The sequence below is a fragment of the Nerophis ophidion genome, linkage group LG02, assembly GCF_033978795.1.
Source record: "Nerophis ophidion isolate RoL-2023_Sa linkage group LG02, RoL_Noph_v1.0, whole genome shotgun sequence".
Lineage (NCBI taxonomy): Eukaryota > Metazoa > Chordata > Actinopteri > Syngnathiformes > Syngnathidae > Nerophis > Nerophis ophidion.
The window spans coordinates 16,913,749-16,941,329 of record NC_084612.1 but is presented as its reverse complement, the minus strand read 5'-3'; the positions used below and the strand labels follow the sequence as shown (position 1 = coordinate 16,941,329).

The window sequence follows — 27,581 nt, the reverse complement described above, 5'->3', positions numbered from 1 at the left end:
ACTGAATATGAGTTAACACACACTTGTTGGAACCAACACGCCAAGGATGTCCTGTGACCCTTAAACTGTAGTGACTGGGGTCTCTACACATGAAAGAACATAAATAAGGGAGAACCAGACCAATAAGTGATTAAAAGGTGATATATATATATATATATATATATATATATATATATATATATATATATATATACACACCAACCATCGGGAAAAGCTGTAGACTGACAAAAGATGGGACAGTTGGCCGTTGCATATAAAGTGCAATGGTGGACAAGTTTGCCAAAACCAGTAATAAAACGGAAGGCACTGTAATATACAATATCCAATTTTTACAACTAAGTGTCAGGTGCATTCATAAAAAGTAAGTCTCCATATTCTAGTAAAGGCATAAAAGTGGTCAGAATCAAGCGTTTCCTAACTTGTAGGAAAAAACAGGACCTGTTTAGAAAGAAAAAAAAAATGTATCTGCAAGTTTTCCTCAGTGGGATTTAAAATACAAATCCTCATCAGTAACAATCCCCAAGTACTAATGTGTCGTGACCATTTCAAGTTCAAACTTGTAAGCAGTTGATATTTTGGTAATGTTCGATGGCAGTCCGTTGCCATTTGAAAATCTCATCACCTTAGATTTATCTGTATTAAGCACTAGTCTCAGCTGAGTCAGTTGGGACTGAACATCATTAAAAGCAGACTGCAGGAACTCAAAAATCTGCGCTACAGCAGAGGCTGAACAATATATGACCGCGTCATCTGCATGAAAATGGAACGCAGCATCTGACACATTATCACAGAGATTATTTACATAGATGGAAAACAACAACGGGGCAAATATGGAACCCTAAGATATAGAGGTGTCAAAAAATCTATTTTTGAATAAATCGCGATTCTTTCTTGTAACAATTCTTAATCGATTAATTGTAGATGCCAATATCTGCTATCCAGATTTATTTTGGAAAAGAAGTGTGGGAAATTTTTGTTTTTGCCTTATTTGTATTTGTTTCATGTTTTGGTACAATTTATGAAACAAAAGCAGTTATCTTTTAAGTGCTATAGAAATGTATCAGATCTGTTATGTATTTTATGGAAGAATGTAGTTAATTATAGAACTGGCACCTAATGTTATTTAAAAAAAGTATTGATTTTGAATGGAGGATTGATTCTAAATCGTGTCATTACCCCATTTTCATGTTAGGAATCTCATTACTGGACGAGGAATGATTGAAAATATGCGTACGAGGTTCTGCAATAAAATCAACAGCTAACTTTAAAAAGAAGGGGCTACATTTGTTAGGACTTGCAGATTTACCAGGATCCACTCATTTTAGGGCTCTCTTGACCTCAAACAAATTCATCCAAGGAGTAAAACTAAATGTATTGGCTATGAAAGGGGGAAAAGATGGTGACATGCAAACCTGCTGAACATTTGGCTGATTTTGATGTGGCGATAAGGAGTCAAAAAAAAACCCCTGAAAAAAATAAATTGTTCAGCTGATTTATCAGTCTGATTACATAAGTCTTTCACGATACAAGTTGGCAGATATTTGTTGTTATGACTTTCCAGAATTTCTTGGGATCATTGAAGGTACTGGTGTTTTGCACAAGATAAAACTCAGACTTTGACTGCTTGACAACAAATCTCCTGCTGCCTTAAAAACATCAAGTCAGCCTGAGATTTGGTATTTCTAGTTATGGCCCAGGTAGCATCTCTTTCTTTTGACTGGACAGTTCAGGAGACAACAAATGATTACTTCTACTTTTTACTATGAAATTATGTAGAGGAGCATGTTTGTTTATCCATCCATCCATCCATCCATTTCCTGCCGCTTGACCCGTTTGGGGTCACAGGGGGTGCTGGAGCCTATCTCAACTGCTTCAGGCGGAAGACAGCGTACACCCTGGACAAGTCGCCACCTCATTGCAGGGCCAACAAAGATTGACAGACAACATTCACATACTACGGCCATTTCAGTGTTGCCAATCAACCTATCAACAGGTGCATGTTTGTTGGAGGTGGGAGAAAGCCGGAGTACCCGGGGGAGAACATGCAAATTCCACACAGAAAGATCCCGAGCTCAGGATCAAACACATTATAATATTAATAAACGCATCATGAAAATATTTCCAGGCCAACTCAACATCACTAAAAAGACTAATCAAAGAGCCATAAATCATAATAAAAAGCTTGCTCACAAAAAAGCTTAAAATAAGTTCAAGAATAATTAGTGGCATCTCTTTTAAGAGCTTATCTTTACAAACAGTGGCGATAACACAGTAGTCAGTCAAATAATTTGCAACAATACCAACATGAGAGTATTTATTATGATGAGCATTTGTTAAAAAAAGATCTAGAAAGATAAGATTTCTCTGGGAATTTGAGATTTGGACTGGTTGGGCCGCTAATGAGCTGTGTAAGAGTAAAAGAGTCACAGGTGGATTTAAAACCATCAGAGGCAAACGACAACCAGTCACAATTCAGATCCAAAGCGATGTCCAGATCTGGATTTAAAATCACAAAGGGTACTCAAACACTTATCTGGACCAGGGTTAGGTTAAACTACCATTGAGGAGACGGAGGTCATATCCTCTGTATTTTTTCTATGTGACAAAAAGATGATGATGTAACTGACTGCAAATATACTTTGTGTAGCACATAGTGTGCGCTGTACAACATCATGCAGTCGATCATCCTCTCTCAATATATGATATTTGGTCATGCAAAGTATATTCACCATAACATTTGTTCAATAACATAACCATACCTTACTTAAAATAAATAATTTTAGGGGTGGATGGTAACTAACAAAATAAAAAATTGTTCTCATACAAAAAAAGCTCCAATGAGTAGGGCTGGACGAGTAATCAAATTTAGATTTTAATTTTGACTTGTCATGATTATTAAAACATTCTAATGAATGAAAAGCAATTAACAGGCTGTGGGAAATCCATGCAAATTCCTGAGCTTGTAACGGTTAAAGAGAGAAGTAATTGAAAAAAACGGACCACAATCACTCGAAGTTTGGTATCTCACCATGGTTTCCACTCCCATTTATTTGACACAGCGCCAGTATTTTAAATCACTTATTTCCATTAACTTCAATCACTTAAGTTGAGAGTCAAGAACCACAAAAAAGAAAAGTGGGAGCTTAGAAAAATGGCATCCTCATGTTTAATAATCACCCCAAATAATTGTGTTTATTATTTTTGCCATAATTGTCCAGCCCAACCAATGAGGCGAGATTACTCGTACGTGTGCTGGAGGTGTGTAAATGTGAGTAAATCAAGTTCTCCTTATCTCCTATCTGTGTCATGCTATTTGCTCGAAAAAGTTCTGCAAAAATTAACCGTGTAGTGTAAAAAACATTGCGCTTCAATGCATCAAACCTCATCAGCCACCTGAAATGCCAACAATGCTGCGTCAGTGTTTTCAAAGCCTAGAGAGCCGCCTGCGCTGCTAAAGAACCTGCTCCAAAGATAGCCGCAAAAATAAGTGTGCAACGTACTACAATTAAATCTAAACTAAACAAAATTAGATATAAATAAATTATCGGTTATTGGTCTTGAGAAGCAGGTTTATTGGCAACACTAAATTGGCCCTAGTGTGTGAATGTGAGTGTGAATGTTGTTTGTCTATCTGTGTTGGCCCTGTGATGAGGTGGCGATTTGTCCAGGGTGTGCCACGCCTTCCGCCCGATTGCAGCTTAGATAGGCACCAGCGCCCCCCCGCGACCTCAAAGGGAATAAGCGTTAGAAAATGGATGGATGAATGGATGGGTCTTGAGAAGCAGCAAGTTATCTTTGTCGGTATCGGTTTGAGGAAAAAAACATATTGTGCATCCTTATTATAACTAGCAAAATGGAGGGAACATACTAATTTGGAATGTGCAAATAATAAAGCACTTCATAGTCTGTTAGAGAAAAATACATTATGACTACATTGTGGAGTAAGACATGAGAGGCTAAGAATGAAGTGTAAACAAACCTGGCCATTTGTTTGTAAGCCTCCTCTGCCACAGCAAAGATGTGCGGGTCCATGTCTCCCATGTTCTGGCCGCTGTAGGCGTTGATGATGTCTGTCCCATAAATGGGCAATGTCTCATAAGGGTTGATGGCTACCAATACAATTCCTGCCGCAAAAAGGAAATATGTGACCTAGGGTGTACTGTGCCAGCAACGAAGATAGCAGACTTACACATGTATGTTGCATTATGCCATAAACAATAAGTGGGTTGCAATCACGTGACCTTGAGGCACACCCGGGCACTTCCAGGTTTCAGGTGATAGTCTAAGCCCCATTAGGCTCCTGTTCATTTACCTGCATCAGTGTAGGTTTAGGCTTATGTTGAAAGGTTTAGAGGCAAATATAAAAGCGCTCATGAAAAAAATTGTTTAAATGGGATGGAGGGGAGTTTTACACTCTTAAGAAAACAATTATTTTTTAAAATTGAAACCATTTATCATGACCAAGAGGTTATTGCTACCTCACTTTACTTGACACTAACAGTATTTACAGAAGACAAGATTGAAGGCACATCACGTCTTTACATCTGAGGGGTTCACATTAATCGGTAAAAGACAAAGTGTGGACCTATTCATGCATCGGTGACATTTGTTATTATGGTGTGAAGTTCATATTTTGTCTCATTATTTAGCCATAGATGTCCCTGTTGTTCAACATGAATCTTTACTAGCGATATCAAGATATAGTTTATGCTGTTGAACCTACAAGAGATGTATTCATCTAGTTTATTAATACTATTAAGGATATTTTCTTGATGCTGACTAATAGCCCCAAAGACTAGGGGTGTAACGGTACACAAACATTTCGGTTCGGTATGTACCTCGGTTTAGAGGTCACAGTTCGGTTCATTTTCGGTAGAGTAAGAAAACAACAAAATATAAATGTTTTGGTTATTTATTTACCATATTTGTAAACAAACGCTTTATCCTTTTAACATTGGGAACACTATAATAATTCTACCCACGTTAATCAACATTATGCCTAAAATTGTTGCTCAGATTAAATAAAATGACAAAACGTTTCTTCTACATATAAAAAGTGCAACATTAAACAGTTTCAAGTGAACTCATCATGCTTAATTTACCACAGCATTTGGGAAGCCTGTAGTTTATTTTTATTATGTAAATGTTATTTTTTTATCAAAATGTGATAGCAGGGACCCTGCCATTCGAAGCTTTTCTGTCCGTAAAACACAGACAGACGCACGCACGCACGCATTTATGGACGCACACACAAGCCAGAACTGCGAGCGAGCTGAGCTGCAGTTTAAGTTTCTTCACTATCAACGGGCTCATAGTGATGCTTCTAGTAGTTGACTGGGAGGTGTTAATTATCATTTGGGGAGAGTACGCTGCCTTATGCTCACCTGCTAAACACTTATCTGCTCGACGCTGAAGCATTTACTACATCCGCTCTGAATACGCACTGCTGATTGGCTGTTACCGCTATATATGTAACCAATCAGATGGTTGTGTGGGTGGTACAATGCTGGGTGCTGAGACAGAGTCAAAAGGAGCAAAGCAGCTTGTTAAGACTTTAGATTAGAAACTCGTTCGGTACACCCCCGTAACGAACCGAAACCCCCGTACCGAAACGGTTCAATACAAATACACGTACCGTTACACCCCTACCAAAGACGCTATAATGTGGTCATCCGTGTCAAAAAAAGCACTTGGCGTTCCTGCACAACAACATAAGCTTTTAGTTTCTGTCATGAAAATTGACGACGAAAATACAGTGGATTGGACCAACAATCACAATATTTATTACTAAAACTTAACATGACGTTAGTGTATTTGCACAGCTAGGTCTTCATAGTTATATTTAAGCATAGCGACCGAAAAACAATACAAACTAATGCGTTCTCTTGTCCTTTTTTTACATTTATTTCTGCTCTCAAGCACTACTAATATAATAGAGAATAACCTTGATTGCATCACAGAAAGTTCATCAAACAAATCAAATGTTCAAACAAACATTTTAAACAGTGAACCTCTGCAGACACAAGCATGGTTCGATTGTATTCCACAAGATGATGAAAGTGATATTTTTAAGAGCCATTTCCTCTGACGTAATTTTTTTTTTTTTCCCTGACATTATTAGCTTTATGAACCACTTTTTCGGTACTCTATGAAAGCTTTTTTCTATACCTCTATTTTAATGATTGGAAAATACAAGAACAGAAAGGCATTTTCTGCTCAAACTCTACACTCCCTCCCAGTGGTTTTAAGGCTACGCTCGAGCTGTTCGACCATTGCATGAATAAAGATGAAAAACGGACGTGACGTCATTTGCAACTCTCCTATACCATTAAATATTTGGTAAAACACACTAGGATTTAATAGTCAGAAAGAGACATTAGAAAGGCATAGCTCATAGACTGCAACAATGTATCCCACTAGGCATCCTCCAAATGTATTGCCTCATATAGCAGCCAAGGGAGTTCCTACCACAGTAAGTGTAGATGAGCTTCGAGTCAATGAAGCGAACTTTGAGGTTGTGCAGAACTGCCGGCTCGTGGAGGTAGCTGAGCGCCGTGAGGTCATTCTCACCCACCAGGATGTCAGGGTTACGAAGGTAGGGCAGGTTCTTTGTCTTGGGGTCCAGCTTGTGCTCGAGGTTCTGAAGACAGGCAGGCCGGCAAGAAAAATAAATAGATATACGATCAAAAATCAATTATCTAAAAATAAAGACCCGTTATTACAGAGGTTTGTATTGATGATGATTGTTGCAGCACTGATTTGTGAGTCTGTATTCTGAAATGATGATTACTGCATTATATACAAACCCCGATTCCATATGAGTTGGGAAATTGTGTTAGATGTAAATATAAACGGAATACAATGATTTGCAAATCCTTTTCAACCCGTATTCAATTGAATGCACTACAAAGACAAGATATTTGATGTTCAAACTCATAAACTTTATTTTTTTTTGCAAATAATAATTAACTTAGAATTTCATGGCTGCAACACGTGCCAAAGTCTTTGGGAAAGGGCATGTTCACCACTGTGTTACATCACCTTTTCTTTTAACAATATATTATATTCAATAAACGTTTGGGAACTGAGGAAACTAATTGTTGAAGCTTTGAAAGTGGAATTCTTTCCCATTCTTGTTTTATGTAGAGCTTCAGTCGTTCAACAGTCCGGGGTCTCTGCTGTCATAATTTACGCTTCATAATGCGCCACACATTTTTGATGGGAGACAGGTCTGGACTGCAGGCGGGCCAGGAAAGTACACGCACTATTTTTTTATGAAGCCGCGCTGTTGTAACACGTGCTGAATGTGGCTTGGCATTGTCTTGCTGAAATAAGCAGGGGCGTCCATGATAAAGACGGCACTTAGATGGCAGCACATGTTCCAAAACCTGTATGTACCTTTCAGCATTAATGGTGCCTTCACATATGTGCTTTGGGCACTAATGTACCCCCATACCATCACATATGCTGGCTTTTGAACTTTGCGTCGATAAGTCTGGAAGGTTCGGTTCCCCATTGGTCCGGATGACACGATGTCGAATATTTCCAAAAACAATTTGAAATGTGGACTCGTTAGACCACAGAACACTTTTCCACTTTGCATCAGTCCATCTTAGATGTTCTCCGGCCCAGAGAAGCCGGCGGCGTTTCTGGATGTTGTTGATAAATGACTTTCGCTTTTGCATAGTAGAGCTTTAACTTGCACTTACAGATGTAGCGACAAACTGTATTTAGTGACAGTGGTTTTCTGAAGTGTTCCTGAGCCCATGCGGGGATATCCTATAGAGATTGATGTCTGTTTTTAATACAGTGCCGTCTGAGGGGTCGAAGGTCACGGTCATTCAATGTTGGTTTCCGGCTATGCAGCTTACGTGGAGTGATTTCTCCAGATTCTCTGAACATTTTGATTATATTATGCACCGTAGATGTTGAAATCCCTAAATTTCTTGCAATTGCACTTTGAGAAACGTTGTTCTTAAACTGTTTGACTATTTGCTCACGCAGTAGTGGACAGAGGGGTGTACCTCGCCCCATCCTTTCTTGTGAAAGACTGAGCATTTTTTGGGAAGCTGTTTTTATACCCAATCATGGCACCCACCTGTTCCCAATTAGCCTGCACACCTGTGGGATGTTCTAAATAATTGTTTGATGAGCATTCCTCAACTTTATCAGTATTTATTGCCACCTTTCCCAACTTCTTTGTCACGTGTTGCTGGCATCAAATTCAAAAGTTAATGATTATTTGCAAAAAAAAAAAGTGTTTATCAGTTTGAACATCACATATGTTGTCTTTGTAGCATACTCAACTGAATATGGGTTGAAAATGATTTGCAAATCATTGTATTCCGTTTATATTTACATCTAACACAATTTCCCAACTCATATGGAAACAGGGTTTGTATATAAAAACGACTTTTTAGATTGGAAAAAATGTAAATGGAAACAGAAATACATGGTTGTACAATGACAACCACAATGTACTGCAGAGGGAAACCACCAATTGTTGATACTGTATGTACAGTATATTCATTGTTAAAGCTGTCACAAACCAGGGTCTGAAAATAAGATGAAGCAAATGACACTGTCGATTGTTTTCACATAAAAAAAGATAGTACTTTTGGCCCACGTTGAGCTTGCAATTAATCAACCCAACACTTTTTCCCCACGCTTTGAACCCTGCACTTTAAATACAATGTTGTGGCTAATTTATGGATTTTTATATTGTTGACATTCAAATTTAAACAACGTTGGTAACAATAATTAAAAGGGGCATAGGTTTTGTAGGAGGCTTTATTTATTTCCCCAAGGCTAAGCTCCCTTCGACTGCATCTCCACCTAGTCAGCCATGTTGTAGTTTTTAGCCATTCTATAGAGTCTACTGGCAGATATAAGTTACAACTATACTCACATTTTATTAAAAATGGCAGGAGCTGACAATTTTAGCATATATGTGTATGTAGGAACCAGTTTAACCCACAAGAGAATAGAGAAAAATAAAAAACTCATTTACTATAACTTTGGACTACAGGGGTATAAAAATGGCGGACTCACATCAAGCTCATTGGGCAGACGTCTACCTTATATGGAGATATCCGTTGACAAAATATGTCACAATCGTCTGAAATTCCAAACTGCTAATTTGGAAAGAGTCAAACGTGTTTTATTAATACCTGCACCATGCATTCATGGTTTGAATTAAAATTTTGGAGAGCGTTATGGGAATCCCAAATACAAAGAAAGGTAAGAAAAGTTGGTTTTCCATAGGGCTGGAAAATAAAACGATATAAATATTATATCATGTAAGACACGTAATTGATATCAATAAAAAAAAGTGTTAGATAATTATTTTTCTTCCTTGTCGGAAGAAACAGGAAGACGCAAAGCAAGATTGGTTGCATGAACAAAGGCACTCGCTCTGCGGTAACCGAGCAATACAGGAAGTGATTACGAATCAATGGAAATGGCACACTCACAGCAAATCAAGTAACAGGATTTCACCATTTACAGTCCGTAATATCATCAAAAGGTTCAGAGAATCTGGAGAAATCACTGCACGTAAGCGGCAAGGCTGAAAACCAACATTAAATGCCTGTGACCTACGATCCCTCAGGCAGTACTGCACCAAAAAAACAACACCAGTGTGTAAAGGATATCACCACATGGGCTCAGTAACACTAAAGAAAACTAGTCAGTAACTATAGTTCATCGCTACATCTGTAAGTGCAAGTAAAAACTCTACAATGCAATGCCAAAGCCATTTATCAACAACACCCAGAAACTGTGCCTGCTTCGCTGGGCCCAAGCTCATCCAACATGGACTGATGTAAAGTGGAAAAGTGTTCTGTGCTCTGACGAGTCCACATTTCAAATTGTTTTGGAAACTGTGGACGTTGTGTCCTACGGACAAAAGAGGAAAAGAACCCTCCAGACTGTTATAGGCGCAAAGTTCAAAAGCCAGCATCTGTGATTGTATGGGGGTGTATTAGAGCCCAAGTCATGGGTAACGTACACATATGTGAAGGCACCATTAATGCTGAAAGGTTCATACAGGTTTTGGAGCAACATATGTTGCCATCCAAGCAACGCCTTTTTCATGGACACCCTGCTCATTTCAGCAATACAATGCCAAGCCACATTCTGCACAAGTTACAACAGCGTGGCTTAAAAGTAAAAGAGTGCGGTTACTAGACTGGCCTGCGTGTAGTCCAGACCTGTTTGCCATGAATATGTGTGGCGCATTATGAAGCGTAAAATACGACAACCAAGACCCTGGACTGTTGAACAACTTAAGTTATACATCAAGCAAGAATGTGAAATAATTCCACCTGAAAAGCTTTAAAATTTGGTCTTCTCAGTTCCCAAACGTTTACTGGGTGTTGGTAAAAGGAAAGGCTATGTAACACAGTGGTAAAATTGCCCCTGTGCTAACTTTTTTGCAATGTGTTGCTGCCAATAAATTCAAACTTAATGATTATTTGCAAAAAAAAAAAAAAAATGTTTTCAAGTTGAAACATTAAATATCTTGTCTTTGCAGTGTATTCAATTGAACATAGGTTGACAAGGATTTGCAAATCTTTGTATTTTATTTACGATTTACATAATGTGCCAACTTCCCTGGTTTTGGGTTTTGTAGATACTGACATACTGACACACTAAACTGTTAATCTCTTCAGCCACAATTCAAAGCAACTATGCAAGACGTTTCTTAAAAATCCATCATATACTCAACACTGGTAAAAACTTGATGTAGATTTTATTGAACAGCAAGTCCACTAATAATTAAGCTTCACAGAGAGACTAATAACCATGTCTAGCTGGAAGTGCAGCAGCAATCGTTTCCAAAAAATCCAAAAAACACAAACTCTTCCAAATCTATTTCATACAGAGTGTATCATGAGAATTTCACTTCAGCTAGCATGCTGGTTCACCTTTCATCTTCAAAAATTACCTATGTTCCTCTTACTCTGTGTGATGCTTGTCCATTTCGAAAACAAGAAATAAATATCATTAAGCGTGTTGTTTTGTTGCTGGACAAACAAGACTCTTGTACTGTTTGCAGTTTAAATCAACACACTCATTTAAAAAAAACACAGTAATTGGGAATGTCTAATCACATTTTTAGTATCACCAACATTAACAGCACTACTTTCTTCAATCAATCAATCAATGTTTACTTATATAGCCCTAAATCACTAGTGTCTCAAAGGGCTGCACAAACCACAACACAAACCACTACGACATCCTCGGTAAGCCCACATAAGGGCAAGGAAAACTCACACCCAGTGGGTGAATATTAAGATGCCCAAGAGTAAAAGAGTGCCGGTGGTGGTTTTGAGAAATTAAATGAGTTGCTATATATTTAAATTGCTTCCTGAGGGAATCCTTGTAAACCTCATTTGTGATGAGAACTAATTGTAAAACCGATAACGCTAATGATGCGCCCTAAGAGGTAGCAAGAGGAAGAAATGTCTCAAAAATGGAGCTGAACAGGACGGAGAAGAAGATACTCACCGAGCCATCCTCCAACATGAGCTGTAGTGAGGCGTCGCCATTTTTGTAGTCCTTGGTCAACTCAGCAGACTTCCACACCTCCTCCACATCTGGGATCCACACCCGAGCGGACTGCGGGACACAAGAAAAATAAAGTCAGTATAGAAAAGAAAAACAACATGTGAAGTATTTCCATCGGATTAACTTTCCACCAAAGCTTTGTCATCCCTCTCATTTTATTAACTATTGTGTTAATACTGTATCTCTCAAGGGAAATGCTATAGAAATTAAACCTGAATATGCTTTAGAGTAGTCAGTGTACAGCTTGTGTAGCAGGATTAGGGATGGGTACTTTACCATCTGAACCAATACAGTACCAATTTGGGGTACATGACAATTGCTATTGGTACTCGGTACACATTTTTGGTACTTTTGTGTATATGTAGTATTAAATGTTCATTTTCTTAACATTTAACAGTGAGCTGATAATAACTGTGCTGTCTAGTTGTTACATCTGTCTTTTTTTACCATTTTGATTCTAATTTGCAAGAATGCATTCATTTCAGACCGGGATGTTGTGCAGAGCTGTATGTTTAGCTTTTTCCCATGTAGCACCGGTGCTACTAAATGAAAAAAATATATAGTTACACAGAACATGTTTTGTAGCACAGAAAACATTTTGTAGCAATATGAAATATCTTAAATATCACACTTTCATTATTGACACTCAAACAAGGCACACATGTACATACACAATGCCGTCTAAGGCTTACTGTAATGGTCAATTTAACATAGAGAACATCCCTGAACTGTGCAACCACTGTCGGTAGCAAAAGTGTAGGGCTTGGGCGATATGCACCAAAACTCATACCCCAATATAGTTTGGCCTACAAACTAACCCAGTGGTTCTCAACATTTTTTCAGTAATGTACCGGTACCCCCTGTGAACATTTTTTTAATTCAAGTACCCCTTAATCAGAGCAAAGCATTTATGGTTGTAAAAAAAGAGATAAAGAAGTAAAATACAGCACTATGTCATCAGTTTCTGATTTATTAAATTATATAACAGTGCAAAATATTGCTCATTTGTAGTGGTCTTTCTTAAACTATTTGGAAAAAAAGATATAAAAATAACTAAAGACTTGTTGAAAAATTAACAAGTGATTTAATTATAAATAAAGATTTCTACACATAGAAGTAATCATCAACTTAAAGTGCCCTCTTTGAGGATTGTAAGAGAGATCCATCCGGATTCATGAACCTAATTCTAAACATTTCTACACAAAAAAAGAATAATCCTTTAAATTAGTATACGAAAAGTCAAATCTCCAGTCTTTTTTAAAAAAATTAAGAAAATTGGCTAAGCTCAATTATTTCGCTCAAAAAACACAAAAATACAAAATGTGAAATTAAGTGTAATTTTAAGTTTAAGTTTGTAATGTAAATGTAATGTAAATGTAAGTTTAAGAGAAAATGCTTAAACATCTTCAGCAACATGAAAATTATTTACCTTTACACTGCTGCTTTTATAGGTGATCATTATTATAGAACATAAACATTTATTTCGAATTATTTTAAGAGCAAAATGTGATTTAAGGGTTGAAATCCCTATTTGCACATGTGCGGCAGGTTTTTTTTTTTCCTCCCATTTTTAGGCGCATTAGCGAGTAAATTTGTCACAACGTTCAGCCGTGATGTGGTAATCTCAGTGCTTGTTTACTATGTTGAGCCTTACTGAGTTTTTATACTCGGGATGTTGAACATGTTGAAAAGAGAAACTGCAAATTGTGATGCATCATGTTGTATGCTTGCATGTTCGAAATAAACTCAAACTCAACTCTACTCATGTTGCGATCAATGTTTTACGTTGCCGATTCCGATACTGATCATCCATGAGTGAGATCAACCGATACCAATACCAATCAAATGTATTAACTTTACATTTTTTCATTTATTTAAGGTGATTGCTGTGGACAGTTAAACGATATCAACACACTTCTATTTTATTACATTTACATGGTTGAGCAGAACAAAGTCAATGTTGCGGAATAAGCAATAACTGCTATTTACTACTCATTTAAATCATTTGGTTAATGCTGTCAAAGTACTCCTGTGTTCAGGGTATTATTCCCGAAAACAACAAAAAACTTGTTTTGACAAAATAGAATATTGCTGGGCTCATTCTTGGATCAATTATATACTGATACAATATAGACACCACCAATTTATAGATCGATACGACCTTCTCTTACATGTTGTGTACTGACTGCGACAATGCTGACACACCAACAGTTGTTGTTATATTATCGTCTCTCTGGGCTCTTATTAATCACTTGTTAATTCCCTGTTAATATCTGCTTACTTTCTGCTGTAACGGGGTTACATCTACATTTCTTAAAGTTTACTAAACACTTATTAATTGGTGTTGTTTCAAGCTAACTTATCTTAGCTATTAGCATGCCTGCTCTAGGCTATCTCTCAGTGCATAACATGTTTAGCTTTGTCCTCCAGTGATAATACTCCTTGATCATGATATTAAGAAATGCAGTTTGTTTTACATAGTGGAGGTGATTATTATAAGCTTAAGGGAGCCACTCAACACTCTGTATTAAAATAAGCGTTTGTGATCAGCATCTAAAGGCATTATTCGGCAATGGCCGATCACAACATTGTGTGTGCCCACATATGTCTATGACCACAATGACCACCTCGCCGGGCCAGCATTAATGAAAAATTCTGTATTCCTACAAAATATGGCAAGACACCAAAGCACTGCAGGTAATTTTTTTGTCGTCCTTAAAAGCGTGCTTATGTAATTTTTGTGTTGAGCTGTCTAAAACGCATAATGTTTATTTAATTTAATTAATGTTTTTGCCCTGTCCAGCCACTCAGGGAAATCATATTGTTGATGTAGATGCCCGTATCTGTGTGGAATACTTATTTTGTTGACTTATTTTTATTTTACTCTATTAAATTGATTTATATTCATGTTTGGCGCAGCCGGACCACAGCAGAAGGGGATAGAAATAAGAAAAAAAAGGAAGACAGAGGGGGAAAATGCAGGAACAAGAGGGGGATATGACAGAGAGACAAAAAAAATAAAAAATAAAATGCGTTGTACTTGTATAGCTCTTTTCTACCTTCAAGGTACTCAAAGCGCTTTGACACTACTTCCACATTTACCCATTCACACACACATTCACACACTGATGGAGGGAGCTGCCATGCAAGGCGCTAACCAGCACCCATCAGGAGCAAGGGTGAAGTGTCTTGCTCAGGACACAACGGTCGTGACGAGGTTGGTACTAGGTGGAGATTGAACCAGGGACCCTCGGGTTGCACACGACCACTCTTCCACTGCGCCACGCCGTCCCAACAACAACAACAACATCATCAACAAATTCGAAATGTACAAATATGATACGAAAAGTGATGGCAAAGAAGCAGTTAGTGAAGTAAATATTAAAAACACAGAAATGACAATGAACATTATTGCACTACAAATGGAACAATAAAAACACCATAAGAAATAACACCATTGATAATTAATAATAATAACAATCACATCAAATATCAACTATTAAGTTAATATTGAACTAAATGCAATTATTTGCAATTTATATATATATATATATATATATATATATATATATATATATCTATCACACACACACACACACACACACACACACACACACACACACACACACACCTGTATACATATACAAAAATGAAAATGACGCAATGTTGTATACGTCAGTAGCCAAAGTAAGAACCTTTTATACATACAGTATTATTATTTACATATGATACATTTAGAATACTGTATATAATAGTATACAATATACAGGAAACATTTAAGGTGCATAAATAATCTACCGGTATTTAAAATCGAATCGGAACTCCTGAATTGTAATCGTAATCAAATCATGAGGTGCCCAAAGATTCCCCTCGCAAGTGTATCGAATCCTTCTCAGAGGATGACAAATACTACTATAAAAGCTCTACAATGACTACTCTAATTTCTATAGCATTCTCCTTTAAGATGATGTAATAGAATGGTCGCTAAGAGCAAGTCGAGCTGACAATAGCTGGACGTTTGTGGGAAACAAGCTGTTAAACAAATGTTACTCAGGCCTAGCAGTTGTTGATAGTGTGTGGTCGCACAATAGTACCACTCTTTAACACACCCGCTCACACGCATGCACACACACACACACACACACACACACACACACACACACACACACACACACACACACACACACTTCCGTATAAAACAGTTTCAGGCCTTATGGTAACGAGACTGGAGGTAATCAGCTGATCACAGACTGTGGAATAACAGCTATGAATGCTGCCGGTCACATGGCGGAGGAATTCAGCTCGCACACGAAAACGCATGCGCACACACAGGTCATCCTTGTTGTGACATAAGGGCACTGATTGAGAAAAGCACCACCACCACAGTGACCTTATGAACTGTGCACCACGTTACATAAGCCAAAAGAGAAGAAATGATGACTTTAAAAGAGGTTTAGCGGAACAAATTCTAGCAACTGAAACGTTTCATCCATTTAATCTGCCTTTTATAAGTACTTGTTTTGGTGTATGGCCGCCTTTTAATCCCACTTGGAAAACCTCACAACTGCGCCGCTGAAAAAAAACGTGAGCAGTCGTACAGACTTATTTGGATGCTGTTATCATCTTTGCTATGGACCTTCTCAAATCTCGCTCATACAAGATTTAAAATTTCCATCAGTCCATCCTAGCTGCATTGGGGCGGAAGGCGGGGTACACCCTGGAGAAGTTGCTACAGGGTCAACAACATTCACATTCACTATCCGTGTGATAATCTGCACACAAAAGGAGGTGTTTTTAGTTTTCTTCCAAAACGGGAGAGTAACAAGCGCACAGGAATGTTTGTATAGGATCTCTTGCTGGCTGGTCTGTTGATCTTCACGCTTTCTTTGGGCTTTGCTGCGTAAAATGTGGATGACGATCTCAAGCATTGGAGACAGAGAGGCCTTATTGTGCATGAGTGCACAAAAACAGGCTGACTTTTATAATTTGGTCTGCTGCTCCACTCCAAGTCATCTGAATTATGACATCATGGTCACGTCGACTTCCTTCTGTCTGCATGACTGCCTTTTAGTAGTACTTGTAGTAGTAAAAACGCAGCTGCAAACTTGTCACAAAATTATAGCGAACTAGAAAAAAACTAGAAAAGTAAAGGACAATCTATGGCCTATTAATAACGATACCGATATAGCCTTTGACCCCAGCTATTAATTATTGAATGTGCTAGAAATCGGGGCTGTGCTACTGACTAATAAACAAACTGTGGCTGTCCAAACTGTGGGAAAGGACAAAAAGTAGTTGCACATAATTAAGGCATTTTTTTTTTTATCATATATCCTGCGCTTACTTTTTACTGCACCATATTTCTGGCCTGCTTCAGTTAACTTGACTCCTGTATGTATTTGGGATTTAAAGGCCTACTGAAATGAGATTTTCTTATTTAAACGTGGATAGCAGGTCCATTCTATGTGTCATACTTGATCATTTCGCGATATTGCCATATTTTTGCTGAAAGGATTTAGTAAAGAACATCGACGATAAAGTTAGCAACTTTTGGTCGCTAATAAAAAAGTCTTGCCTGTACCGGAAGTAGCAGACGATGTGCGCGTGACGTCACGGATTGTAGAGCTCCTCACATTGTTTACAATCATGGACACCAGCAGCTACAGCGATTCGGACCGAGAAAGCGACAATTTCCCCATTAATTTGAGCGAGGATGAAAGATTCGTGGATGACGATAGTGAGCGTTAAGGACTAGAAAAAAAAAAAAGTAAAAAAAAAAAAAAGACAGGGCAGTGGGAGCGATTCAGGTGTTATTAGACACATTTACTAGGATAATTCTGGAAAATCCCTTATCTGCTTATTGTGTTACTAGTGTTTTAGTGAAATTAAATGGTACCTGAAAGTCGGAGGGGTGTGGCCACGGGTGTGGTGACCGCCAGTGTTTCCGTTGGAGGAGGTAACAGTCCGCAGCTGCAGGAGGACGCAAGCTCCGCTCATAACTACGGTAATAGCCGACTTATCACCACAATTTTCTCACCGAAACCTGCCGGTTGACATGTGGTCGGGAACCATGTTCGCTTGACCGCTCTGTTCCATAGTAAAGCTTTACCTTCTGGAATTTTAAACAAGGAAACACCGGAAACAAGGAAACAATATGTCCGCCACAACCGGTGACGTCAAACGCATGCGTCATCATACGCATCATCAGACTGCGTGGTCGATAGTAGTGGCTTTCAGTAAGCCTTAAACGAATCAGGGTATTAATGATAACTGCGGCAAAATTCTGGACGGTTAGTTTTACCATTGTTTCAGTGAAAATTACTGAAAAACCACGATTCAATAAACTCACAGACTTACTGGCGTCAGCTCCCTAGCATAAATGGTAACATGAAAACAAGAGATATTAACGTGTTTCCTCATCAACAAATGACATAACCCAATATAAACTCATATAAACACATTGCTGTCTGAGCAACTAAGATATTCAATTGCGCACATTAAACCTACAAGCTGTGCTCCCTTAGAATAGAGTGATCGTTCAATACTCAGAAAGAGGTGTTTTTACGGTGCGTTCAAGGACCACTGAACAGAGTAGTTTGCCAAAAAGGTCGCCAGAAATAATAAATAATAATAATATTATACTTTATATTTTATGCACTTTCATGTAAATAAATCTTAAAGTGCTACAGTACAAACCATGTCCATCCATTCATTCAGCACCCCCCTCTCGGGGTCGCGGGGGGTGCTGGAACCTTTCTCAACTGCAACCGGGCAGAAGGCGCAGTACACTCTGGACAAATCGCCACCTCATCACAGGGCCAACACAAAGACAGGCAACATTAACACTCACATTCACACCTAGGGCCAATTTAGTGATGCCAATCAACCTATCCCAATAGCCAAAACAATAAAAGATTAGACATTAAAACAGATGAAATAGCAAAACTAAAACACTACCAGTGAGGCATAAAAACAGACAATGTATTTTTGTTTCATATTTTGGTTATTTAAAAAAAATACCAGATGAAACGATTTCAGTGTGTGTATAAGAAGTTTTTCAGCACAATCAACAATACTGCGATAATAATGATAGCCATGACAATTTTGGTCACGATAACCATATGACATTTTAAAATTGTTACATCCATGTCTGATGCACAAAATTTATTCACATCCATCCATCCATTTTCTACCGCTTATTCCCTTTTGGGGTCGCGGGGGGCGCTGGCGCCTATCTCAGCTACAATCGGGCGGAAGGCGGGGTACACCCTGGACAAGTCGCCACCTCATCGCAGGGCCAACACAGATAGACAGACAACTTTCACACTCACATTCACACACTAGGGCCAATTTTAGTGTTGCCAATCAACCTATCCCCAGGTGCATGTCTTTGGAAGTGGGAGGAAGCCGGAGTACGAATCGCAAATCATATTTATTTTCATTCTAAATTAATTAATAATTCTCTTTTTTTAAATAATCAATATTTGAAACAACTATTTTATGCCATTTCTGTGCTTACTTGCTGTGTGTATGCGTCATTCAGCAGCATCCAATTTGGCACAAACTGGATCATATGAGGGGCTGTTTGCAAAGGGCGCTAACTTTTCAATGTATTTACACAGTGTCTCCTGCCCTCTTATGGCTTCTCATACGTAATGACGTACGAAAGTAACATGCACGCGCATTAGCTTTAGATGTTGTTAGCTAATGATAACAATTTGGATAGCTAGTTTTAGCTGTCATCAAATGTATATTCTATCATAACAAGAAATAATCTGTTGCTTCGCTTGGACTGCTGTTGTATATGTGCACGCGCTCCCTGCGTTAACGTGTTGACGAGACGAGGTGAGTGACCGCCGTAAACACCAATCATTTTTTGTAATTGTGAAAAATATGGACGATTGTCAAACAAATGGTTTCTGTTATACCACTAATGGTAACATAAGCCAACCGGTACATTCTGTTACATGTTTTTGCATTAAAAAATGTAACTGTGAGGAAGTTGCAAAAAGCACCTTTAAAGGCCTACTGAAACCCACTACTACCCACCACGCAGTCTGATAGTTTATATATCAATGATGAAATATTAACATTGCAACACATGCCAATACGGCCGGGTTAGTTTACTAAAGTGCAATTTTAAATTTCCCGCGAAGTATCCTGTTGAAAACGTCGCAGAATGATGACGCTTATATTAACGCGTGCCCGTGATGTTATTGGTAGGAGTGGACATTTTATCACAGCACCACTCACGGCTAAAATTCGTCTGCTTTAATCGCATAATTACACAGTATTTTGGACATCTATGTTGCTGAATCTTTTGCAATTTGTTCAATTAATAATGGAGACTATAAAGAAGAATGCTGTTGGTGGAAAGCGGTGGATTGCAACTGCCTTTAGCACCCAAAACACAGCCGGTGTTTCTTTGTTTGTTGTGAAGCTTTAATATGGAACAGAGCGGTCAAGCGTACATATTTCTCTACCACATGTCAACCGGCAGGTTTCGGTGAGAAAATTGTGATACTAAGTTGGCTCTTACCGGAGACATAAGCGGAGCTCACGTCCTCCTGCAGCAGCTGTCAAAGAGGCAGCTGCGACTTTCTTGGCTCCACCATGGCTTCCATCAGAGACACTGGCGGTCACCACACCCCTCCGACTTTCAGGTATGACTTTATAACCTCACTAAGACACTAGTAACACAATAAGCAGATAAGGGATTTTCCAGAAATAACCTACTAAATGTGTCTAATAACATCTGAATCGCTCCCTCTGCCGTCGCATTTTTTTTTCTTTTTCTAGTGCTTCATCTAACTTTCCTTATCCACAAATCTTTCATCCTCGCTCAAATTAATGGGGTAATCGTCGCTTTCTCGGTCCGAATCGCTCTTGCTGCTGGTGGCTATGATTATAAACAATGCGAGGATGTGAGGAGCCCTACAACCTGTGACGTCACGCGCACATCGTCTGCTACTTCCGGTACAGGCAAGGCTTTTTTATTAGCGACCAAAAGTTGCAAACTTTATTGTGGATGTTCTCTACTAAATCCTTTCAGCAAAAATATGGCAATATCGCGAAATGATCAAGTATGACACATAGAATGGACCTGCTATCCCCGTTTAAATAAGAAAATCTCATTTCAGTAGGCCTTTGAGTGAAGCCAGATGAGGAAAAAACATCCCCGCGGACTTGGACAAAATGACTGGTTGACCACTTGTCAATCTGTGATTTGGGACAGCTTCTTTCCTGTTGCTGTAATTGTAAGTTGATTCGTCTTTTGTTAATTTGGTTTGTGAAATTCCAATGTGTTTTGTCTTTTGTTATTTTGGTCTGTCAAGTTGTGAATTGGGGCTTCACGGTGTTAGAGGGGTTAGTGCGTCTGCCTTACAATACGAAAGTCCTGAGTAGTCCTGGGTTCAATCCCGGGCTCGGGATCTTTCTGTGTGGAGTTTGCATGTTCTCCTCGTGAATGCGTGGGTTCCCTCCGGGTACTCCGGCTTACTCTCACTTCCAAAGACATGCACCTGGGGATAGGTTGATTGGCAACACTAAATTGGCCCTAGTGTGTGAATGTGAGTGTGAATGTTGTCTGTCTATCTGTGTTGGCCCTGCGATGAGGTGGAAACTTGTCCAGGGTGTACCCCGCCTTCCGCCCAATTGTAGCTGAGATAGGCACCAGTGCCCCCCGCGAACCCAAAAGGAATAAGCGGTAGAAAATGGATGGATCGAGGGAAGTTGTGAATTGCTTTGTCTTTTTGTTGATTGGTCTGTGAACTATTGTTTTTTTGTTTGTGAAAGCAAGTTGTTTTGTCTTTTGTTCATTTGCTTTGAGTTATAGTAAATTATTTTGTCTTTTGTTATTTTGGTTTCTGTAATTGTTAATTGTTTAGGGTTTTGATATAATGTGGCTTGTGTAATTGTATATATTTTTTATCTTTTGTTCATTGTTTTCAGTATTTGTATGTTGTTTTGTCTTTTGTTGATTTGGTTTGTGTCATTAAAAGTTGTTTTGTCTTTTATTAATGTAGTTTGCAAAATTATAAATTGTTTCATATTTTGTTAATTTGGTTTGTGAAATGTTAAATTGTTTTGTTTTCGAATTTGGTGTGTGTAACTGTAAGTTGTTTTGTTAATTTGGTTTGTGTCCTTGGAAGTAAGGTGTAGTCTGTTGTGAATTTGTTTCAGTCACTATAATTTGCTGTATGAAACTTAAAAGCATTCAGCACTTCCAGGACACCGCATATCAGTAAGGGGTAGGGTTAACTAAGCTCAGCTTTTACACCTGCTTCTTTTCGACATTTTGAATGGTTCAAAAAATTAACATGTGATGTATACACTATGTAACCATTTCCATTTTTTGGTGGTGTCAGTGGTATTAGTACTGTAGTTTACTCATAACCGCCATTACAACATTGGTTCTGTTGCTGTTATTTTATGCAGTATACTTGTTAATAAATGAGGGCTGTTTTCCATTTCACTTTCTCATGAACTCCAAACCAAGCCATTATTAAAAGGCAAGCCAAGTTGTGTTTGTATAGATTTCAGAAATAACAGCCTTGCTCCAATTATCAGATGCTTCCAATCAACACCACTACACTACTGTTTTGACTGTGCCAAGAGTGTCAACACTTAACATGCATGTCTTCTCGCTCCTGTAGTTGAGAATTGCATAAACAGTTTGAAAGAGAAAGCTACAAAAAGCTTGATGCCCTTCAAGGTTGTTTGAACCACATCGGAGTTTACTGTTCCAAACGTTACCATGGTGCACTGAATAGCTCCACCTGGCAAAAATGTGGCTTTTAAAAAGCCGTGACTGGAAGAAGGAAAGTGACCGTACATCAAGATGTTTCTTCAAATGGCCTCCAACCAGACAACCAATGTCATCCCTGATGCCAAACAAAGCATCGTCACAGTGCACCACACCATTATGTTGCTTCATTTTCTCATTTCCCAAAGGGAGCAGCGCAGCAGCCAGCCTAGCAACCGAGAGGGGCTATGCTTGCTGGAAGGACAGATGAATAGAAGGAGGGAAGGGGAGGAGACGGCTAAAAATAGCGAGAGCAAGTTTGGAGCAGCATTGCACCTTGTGCACACGTCTCAATCCTTATTATCACCCTCACACACACACACACACACACATTACACATTAGGTAGGCGTGAAGCCCAATTATGAAAAATTAGGCAACACTAAAATATACTGCCTATCAACACACATCTTGAGAACGGTGTTTGGAAACCAGAGGCGATAGAGGGGAAGTTTGGTACATGCTGACAAGGACGGAAAGGAATTGGAGGCCTGGTGTGTATCGGATGGCAGAAAGAGAGCAATGGATGGTGGCAGGGTGGGGTACGTCAGCGAGAGGAGCATTGGTGACATCATAAATCCCCACTTCAGAGCATAATACACATATATAAAGCTTGCCATATCCTTCACTGTACAGACAACTGGGTCTGGTCTGTGCATATTAAAAAGACCTATCAGATGAAATAGCTGCGATAAAAACAATTTGAGGTGCGTTAAGTCATTAGCAAAATGATGCACCACTTCCTCCATCCTGATGGTAACACATGCTCTAAAACATCAGCTTTGCATGTGCTCTAAAATATTGGTTGCATTAATCAGCTATAGTACAGTATATACTCTAGTCTTTAAATAGACCCCCCTTTTAGACTAGTTGATCTGCTGTCTCTTTTCTGCTCTGCCCCCCTCTCCTTTGTGGAGGAGGGGCACAGATTAAGTGACCACAGATGATGCGCAAGTAGTTAAAAGTTGAGACTTGGGGTGGACCACTCATCTGTGCATCAGTTGGGGACATCTCTGCGCTGCTGACTTGTCTCCATTCAAGATGATCTCCTGCTGGTCCCACTATGGACTGGACTGTTTTACATTATTAACTAGAGCCACTCGACGTCCATTGCACCGGTCGCCCAGGGGGGTGGATCCCCCACATCTGCGGTCCCCTCCAAGGTTTCTCATTCTAGCCTATTGGGTTGGGTTTTTCCTTGCCCTGATGTGGGATCTGAGCTGAGGATGTCGTTGTGGCTTGTGCAGCCCTTTTAGACACTCGTGATTTAGGGCTATATAAAGAAACTTTGATTGATTAAGCTTTTAGTGTGAAACTCATGCATGTTATACATGATTGTAATGTTTGCAACAAACTCTTCAGCACCATTGCTGCTTACTTGTTAGCATTATTACAACATTAATACTGTTGCTACTGCGTTGTGCATCTTACTTATGAATAGAGATGTGCTGATCAAATAGCCACTGATAAGTATCAGACGATTTTTCCTGAAGAGTAAGTGATCGCCTTAATGCCGATTAAAGACCGATCCCCTTTGACTGACACTATTTATTTTAGTCCCCCTGCTGACAAGCAGCTAGCAGCTATTTATGTGTCTTCAGTGTGGAGCCACTCCCCTAAATGAATACTAATCACATCCATTATGGCAAGCACACCGCATTTATTGATATCTTAAGCGTCATTATCAAGTATTATTGTCACTGGAGGATGAGGCCAAACATGCCACACATCGAGAGCAGTTAAGCTAATCACTAAGCTAGCTTTAAACAACAGAAAAAATAAGTGCTGAGTAAACTTTAAGAACTGCAGATGGAACTACATTAGAGAAGAAAATAAGCAGATATTATTAACAGGATATGAGCAAGTAGATTAATAGAGTAAAGATAATATAACAACTCTTGGTGTGTCAGCATTGTCACAGTCAGTACACGGAATGTAAAAGGAGGGCGGATCAATCGAAGTTGGGATCAGTATCAAGGGTAGTGTCAGTAGTGACTCTAAAGTGATTAAATCGATATTTCTATTTTCACAAAATAATTTTGTTGTTTTGTTTGTTAAAGGGGTCATATTATGATTTTTTTCCTACACCTAAAACACAACCTTGTGGCCTACATAACATGTAAAGGTGGTTATTTGGTCAAAAGTTGGCATAGATTATGTTTTACGGTCGACAAGGCGCTTTCCGACTTTCTCTTCAGGATGCACCTTTTTGTTAGCGGTCTTATTTATTAATCAATCAATCAATTAATGTTTACTTATATAGCCCTAAATCACTAGTGTCTCAAAGGGCTGCACAGACCACCACGACATCCTCGGTAGGCCCACATAAGGGCAAGGAAAACTCACACCCAGTGGGACATCGGTGACAATAATGACCCAGTGGGACGTCGGTGACAATGATGACTATGAGATACCTTAGAGAGGAGGAAAGCAATGGATGTCGAGCGGGTCTAACATGATACTGTGAAAGTTCAATCCACAATGGATACAACACAGTCGCGAGAGTCCAGTCCAAAGAGGATCCAAGACACAGCAGCGAGAGTCCCGTTCACAGCGGAGCCAGCAGGAAACCATCCCAAGCGGAGGCGGACCAGCAGCGCAGAGATGTCCCCAGCCGATACACAGGCGAGCAGTACATGGCCACCGGATCGGACCGGACCCCCTCCACACGGGAGAGTGGGACATAGAAGAAAAAGAAAAGAAACGGCAGATCAACTGGTCTAAAAAGGGAGTCTATTTAAAGGCTAGAGTATACAAATGAGTTTTAAGGTGAGACTTAAATGCTTCTACTGAGGTGGCATCGCGAACTGTTACCGGGAGGGTATTCCAGAGTACTGGAGCCCGAACGGAAAATGCTCTATAGCCCGCAGACTTTTTTGGGGCTTTGGGAATCACTAATAAGCCGGAGTCCTTTGAACGCAGATTTCTTGCCGGGACATATTGTACAATACAATCGGCAAGATAAGATGGAGCTAGACCATGTAGTATTTTATACGTAAGTAGTAAAACCTTAAAGTCACATCTTAAGTGCACAGGAAGCCAGTGCAGGTGAGCCAGTACAGGCGTAATGTGATCAAACTTTCTTGTTCTTGTCAAAAGTCTAGCAGCCGCATTTTGTACCAACTGTAATCTTTTAATGCTAGACATGGGGAGACCCGAAAATAATACGTTACAGTAGTCGAGGCGAGACGTAACAAACGCATGGATAATGATCTCAGCGTCTTTAGTGGACAGAATGGAGCGAATTTTAGCGATGTTACGGAGATGAAAGAAGGCCGTTTTAGTAACGCTTTTAATGTGTGCCTCAAAGGAGAGAGTTGGGTCGAAGATAATACCCAGATTCTTTACCGTGTTGCCTTGTATAATTGTTTGGTTGTCAAATGTTAGAGTTGTATTATTAAATAGAGTTCGGTGTCTAGCAGGACCGATAATCAGCATTTCCGTTTTTTTGGCGTTGAGTTGCAAAAAGTTAGCGGACATCCATTGTTTAATTTCATTAAGACACGCCTCCAGCTGACTACAATCCGGCGTGCTGGTCAGCTTTAGGGGCATGTAGAGTTGGGTGTCATCAGCATAACAGTGAAAGCTAATACCGTATTTGCGTATGATGTCACCTAGCGGCAGCATGTAGATGCTGAAGAGTGCAGGGCCAAGGAGCGAACCCTGGGGAACTCCACACGTTACCTTAACGTAGTCCGAGGTCACATTGTTATGGGAGACACACTGCATCCTATCAGTAAGATAAGAGTTAAACCAAGACAGGGCTAAGTCTGACATACCAATTCGTGTTTTGATACGTTCTAATAAAATATTATGATCGACGGTATCGAAAGCAGCGCTAAGATCGAGGAGCAGCAACATAGATGACGCATCAGAATCCATCGTTAGCAATAGATCATTAGTCATTTTTGCGAGGGCTGTCTCCGTGGATTGATTTGCCCTGAAACCGGATTGAAAGGTTTCACATAGATTGTTAGACGCAAAGTGTTCATTTAACTGCTCCGCAACAATTTTTTCAAGGATTTTTGAAATAAAGGGAAGGTGAGACACCGGTCGGTAATTTACCATGAGGTCAGGATCGAGGTTAGGTCTTTTAAGAAGAGGATGAATAACCGCTTTTTTGAATGCTAGGGGAACAGTGCCCGAGGAGAGTAATTTCTGAGCTCTAGGGGTTTTGTTTTAAGTCGATTGACAGATATTTTAGAACTGGGAACAGCGGAGAATGCATGTGCATGTACGAGCCAGTTTGCCCCTCAAGAATTTCGAGAAAATTGAGGAACTTAGGGCTTAATTTACTTAGATCCAAATACCACGCGCTAAACATCGTATGCAAAAAATAAAATTGCGTGTACTATAAGTGGGCATGTTGCGTGTGATCTACTAACAATGCGTGTGCAATGGAAAAGTGGTGCGGACCACCTTATTCAAATGAGAATTTCGCGTGCATACGGGGCTTTAACCAAAAAATTATAATTTTCTTCAAATTCATGTATGTTATCATGGTCCTACCTGTGTGCAATGTGTTGAACAAGCAGAAAACATCTATGATCTGTAAGACCTTTTCTGATTTGCAATCTACACAAAATAAACATATGCACACTGACACTTTTCTTTCACTTCCACATTCTGTCCGCAAGACTGTGCATCGCATCACCAGCACATTCTTGCATCTGGAATGGCTAAAACACAAGGAAATGCATAATGAAATACCTTCTATTCATGTGGGATGTATATTACGGTAATATATTTCCTAAATAAATAAAAAACGAACAACATGGACACCAAAAGGCATCAATTTAATTAATTGTATATAGCCCTATAAGTTATTTAGCAGCACTAAATTATAAAATGAAATTGCGGAATAGACAACATGTCTAATGTTTTTTACATTTCTGACTGCCCACCAAAATGTTAAGACACACGTACGGGTACCAAATTTTTGGTATCGGGACAAGCCTGGAGGACACATTGCACAGCTACCTATAGGTACCATTAAATACCTGGACATAGTGTAAACGTCCAAGGCCTGTATATAAATTGTCTTTATGAATTATCTCTGTTAATAGTTGGGCATCCTGTTCAGTTACATGTGTATTTAAGTAGTGTGCTGCAAACCAAACTTATCAAGTTGTCTGGTACAGTTAACCAATGTTGTAGTCTGGCCACCCATACTGCCATAGTATCAATACAATAATTTTTTTTTATATC

At 39.2% G+C, this 27,581-nt stretch overlaps 1 protein-coding gene across 8 annotated transcripts in view; it reads right to left on the bottom strand.

The window, feature by feature from the left end:
• myo5aa (myosin VAa) overlaps positions 1-27,581 on the bottom strand; it is a 106,033-nt gene that overhangs the window by 53,404 nt on the left and 25,048 nt on the right. For all 8 annotated transcript variants that reach the window (XM_061878126.1, XM_061878119.1, XM_061878096.1 and 5 more), the window contains exons 2-4: positions 11,512-11,622; positions 6,469-6,640; positions 3,980-4,124 (exon numbers count right to left, since the gene is read on the bottom strand). In XM_061878126.1, the coding sequence (XP_061734110.1) occupies positions 3,980-4,124; positions 6,469-6,640; positions 11,512-11,622 (428 nt within the window). The remainder of the gene's footprint in view (positions 1-3,979; positions 4,125-6,468; positions 6,641-11,511; positions 11,623-27,581) is intronic.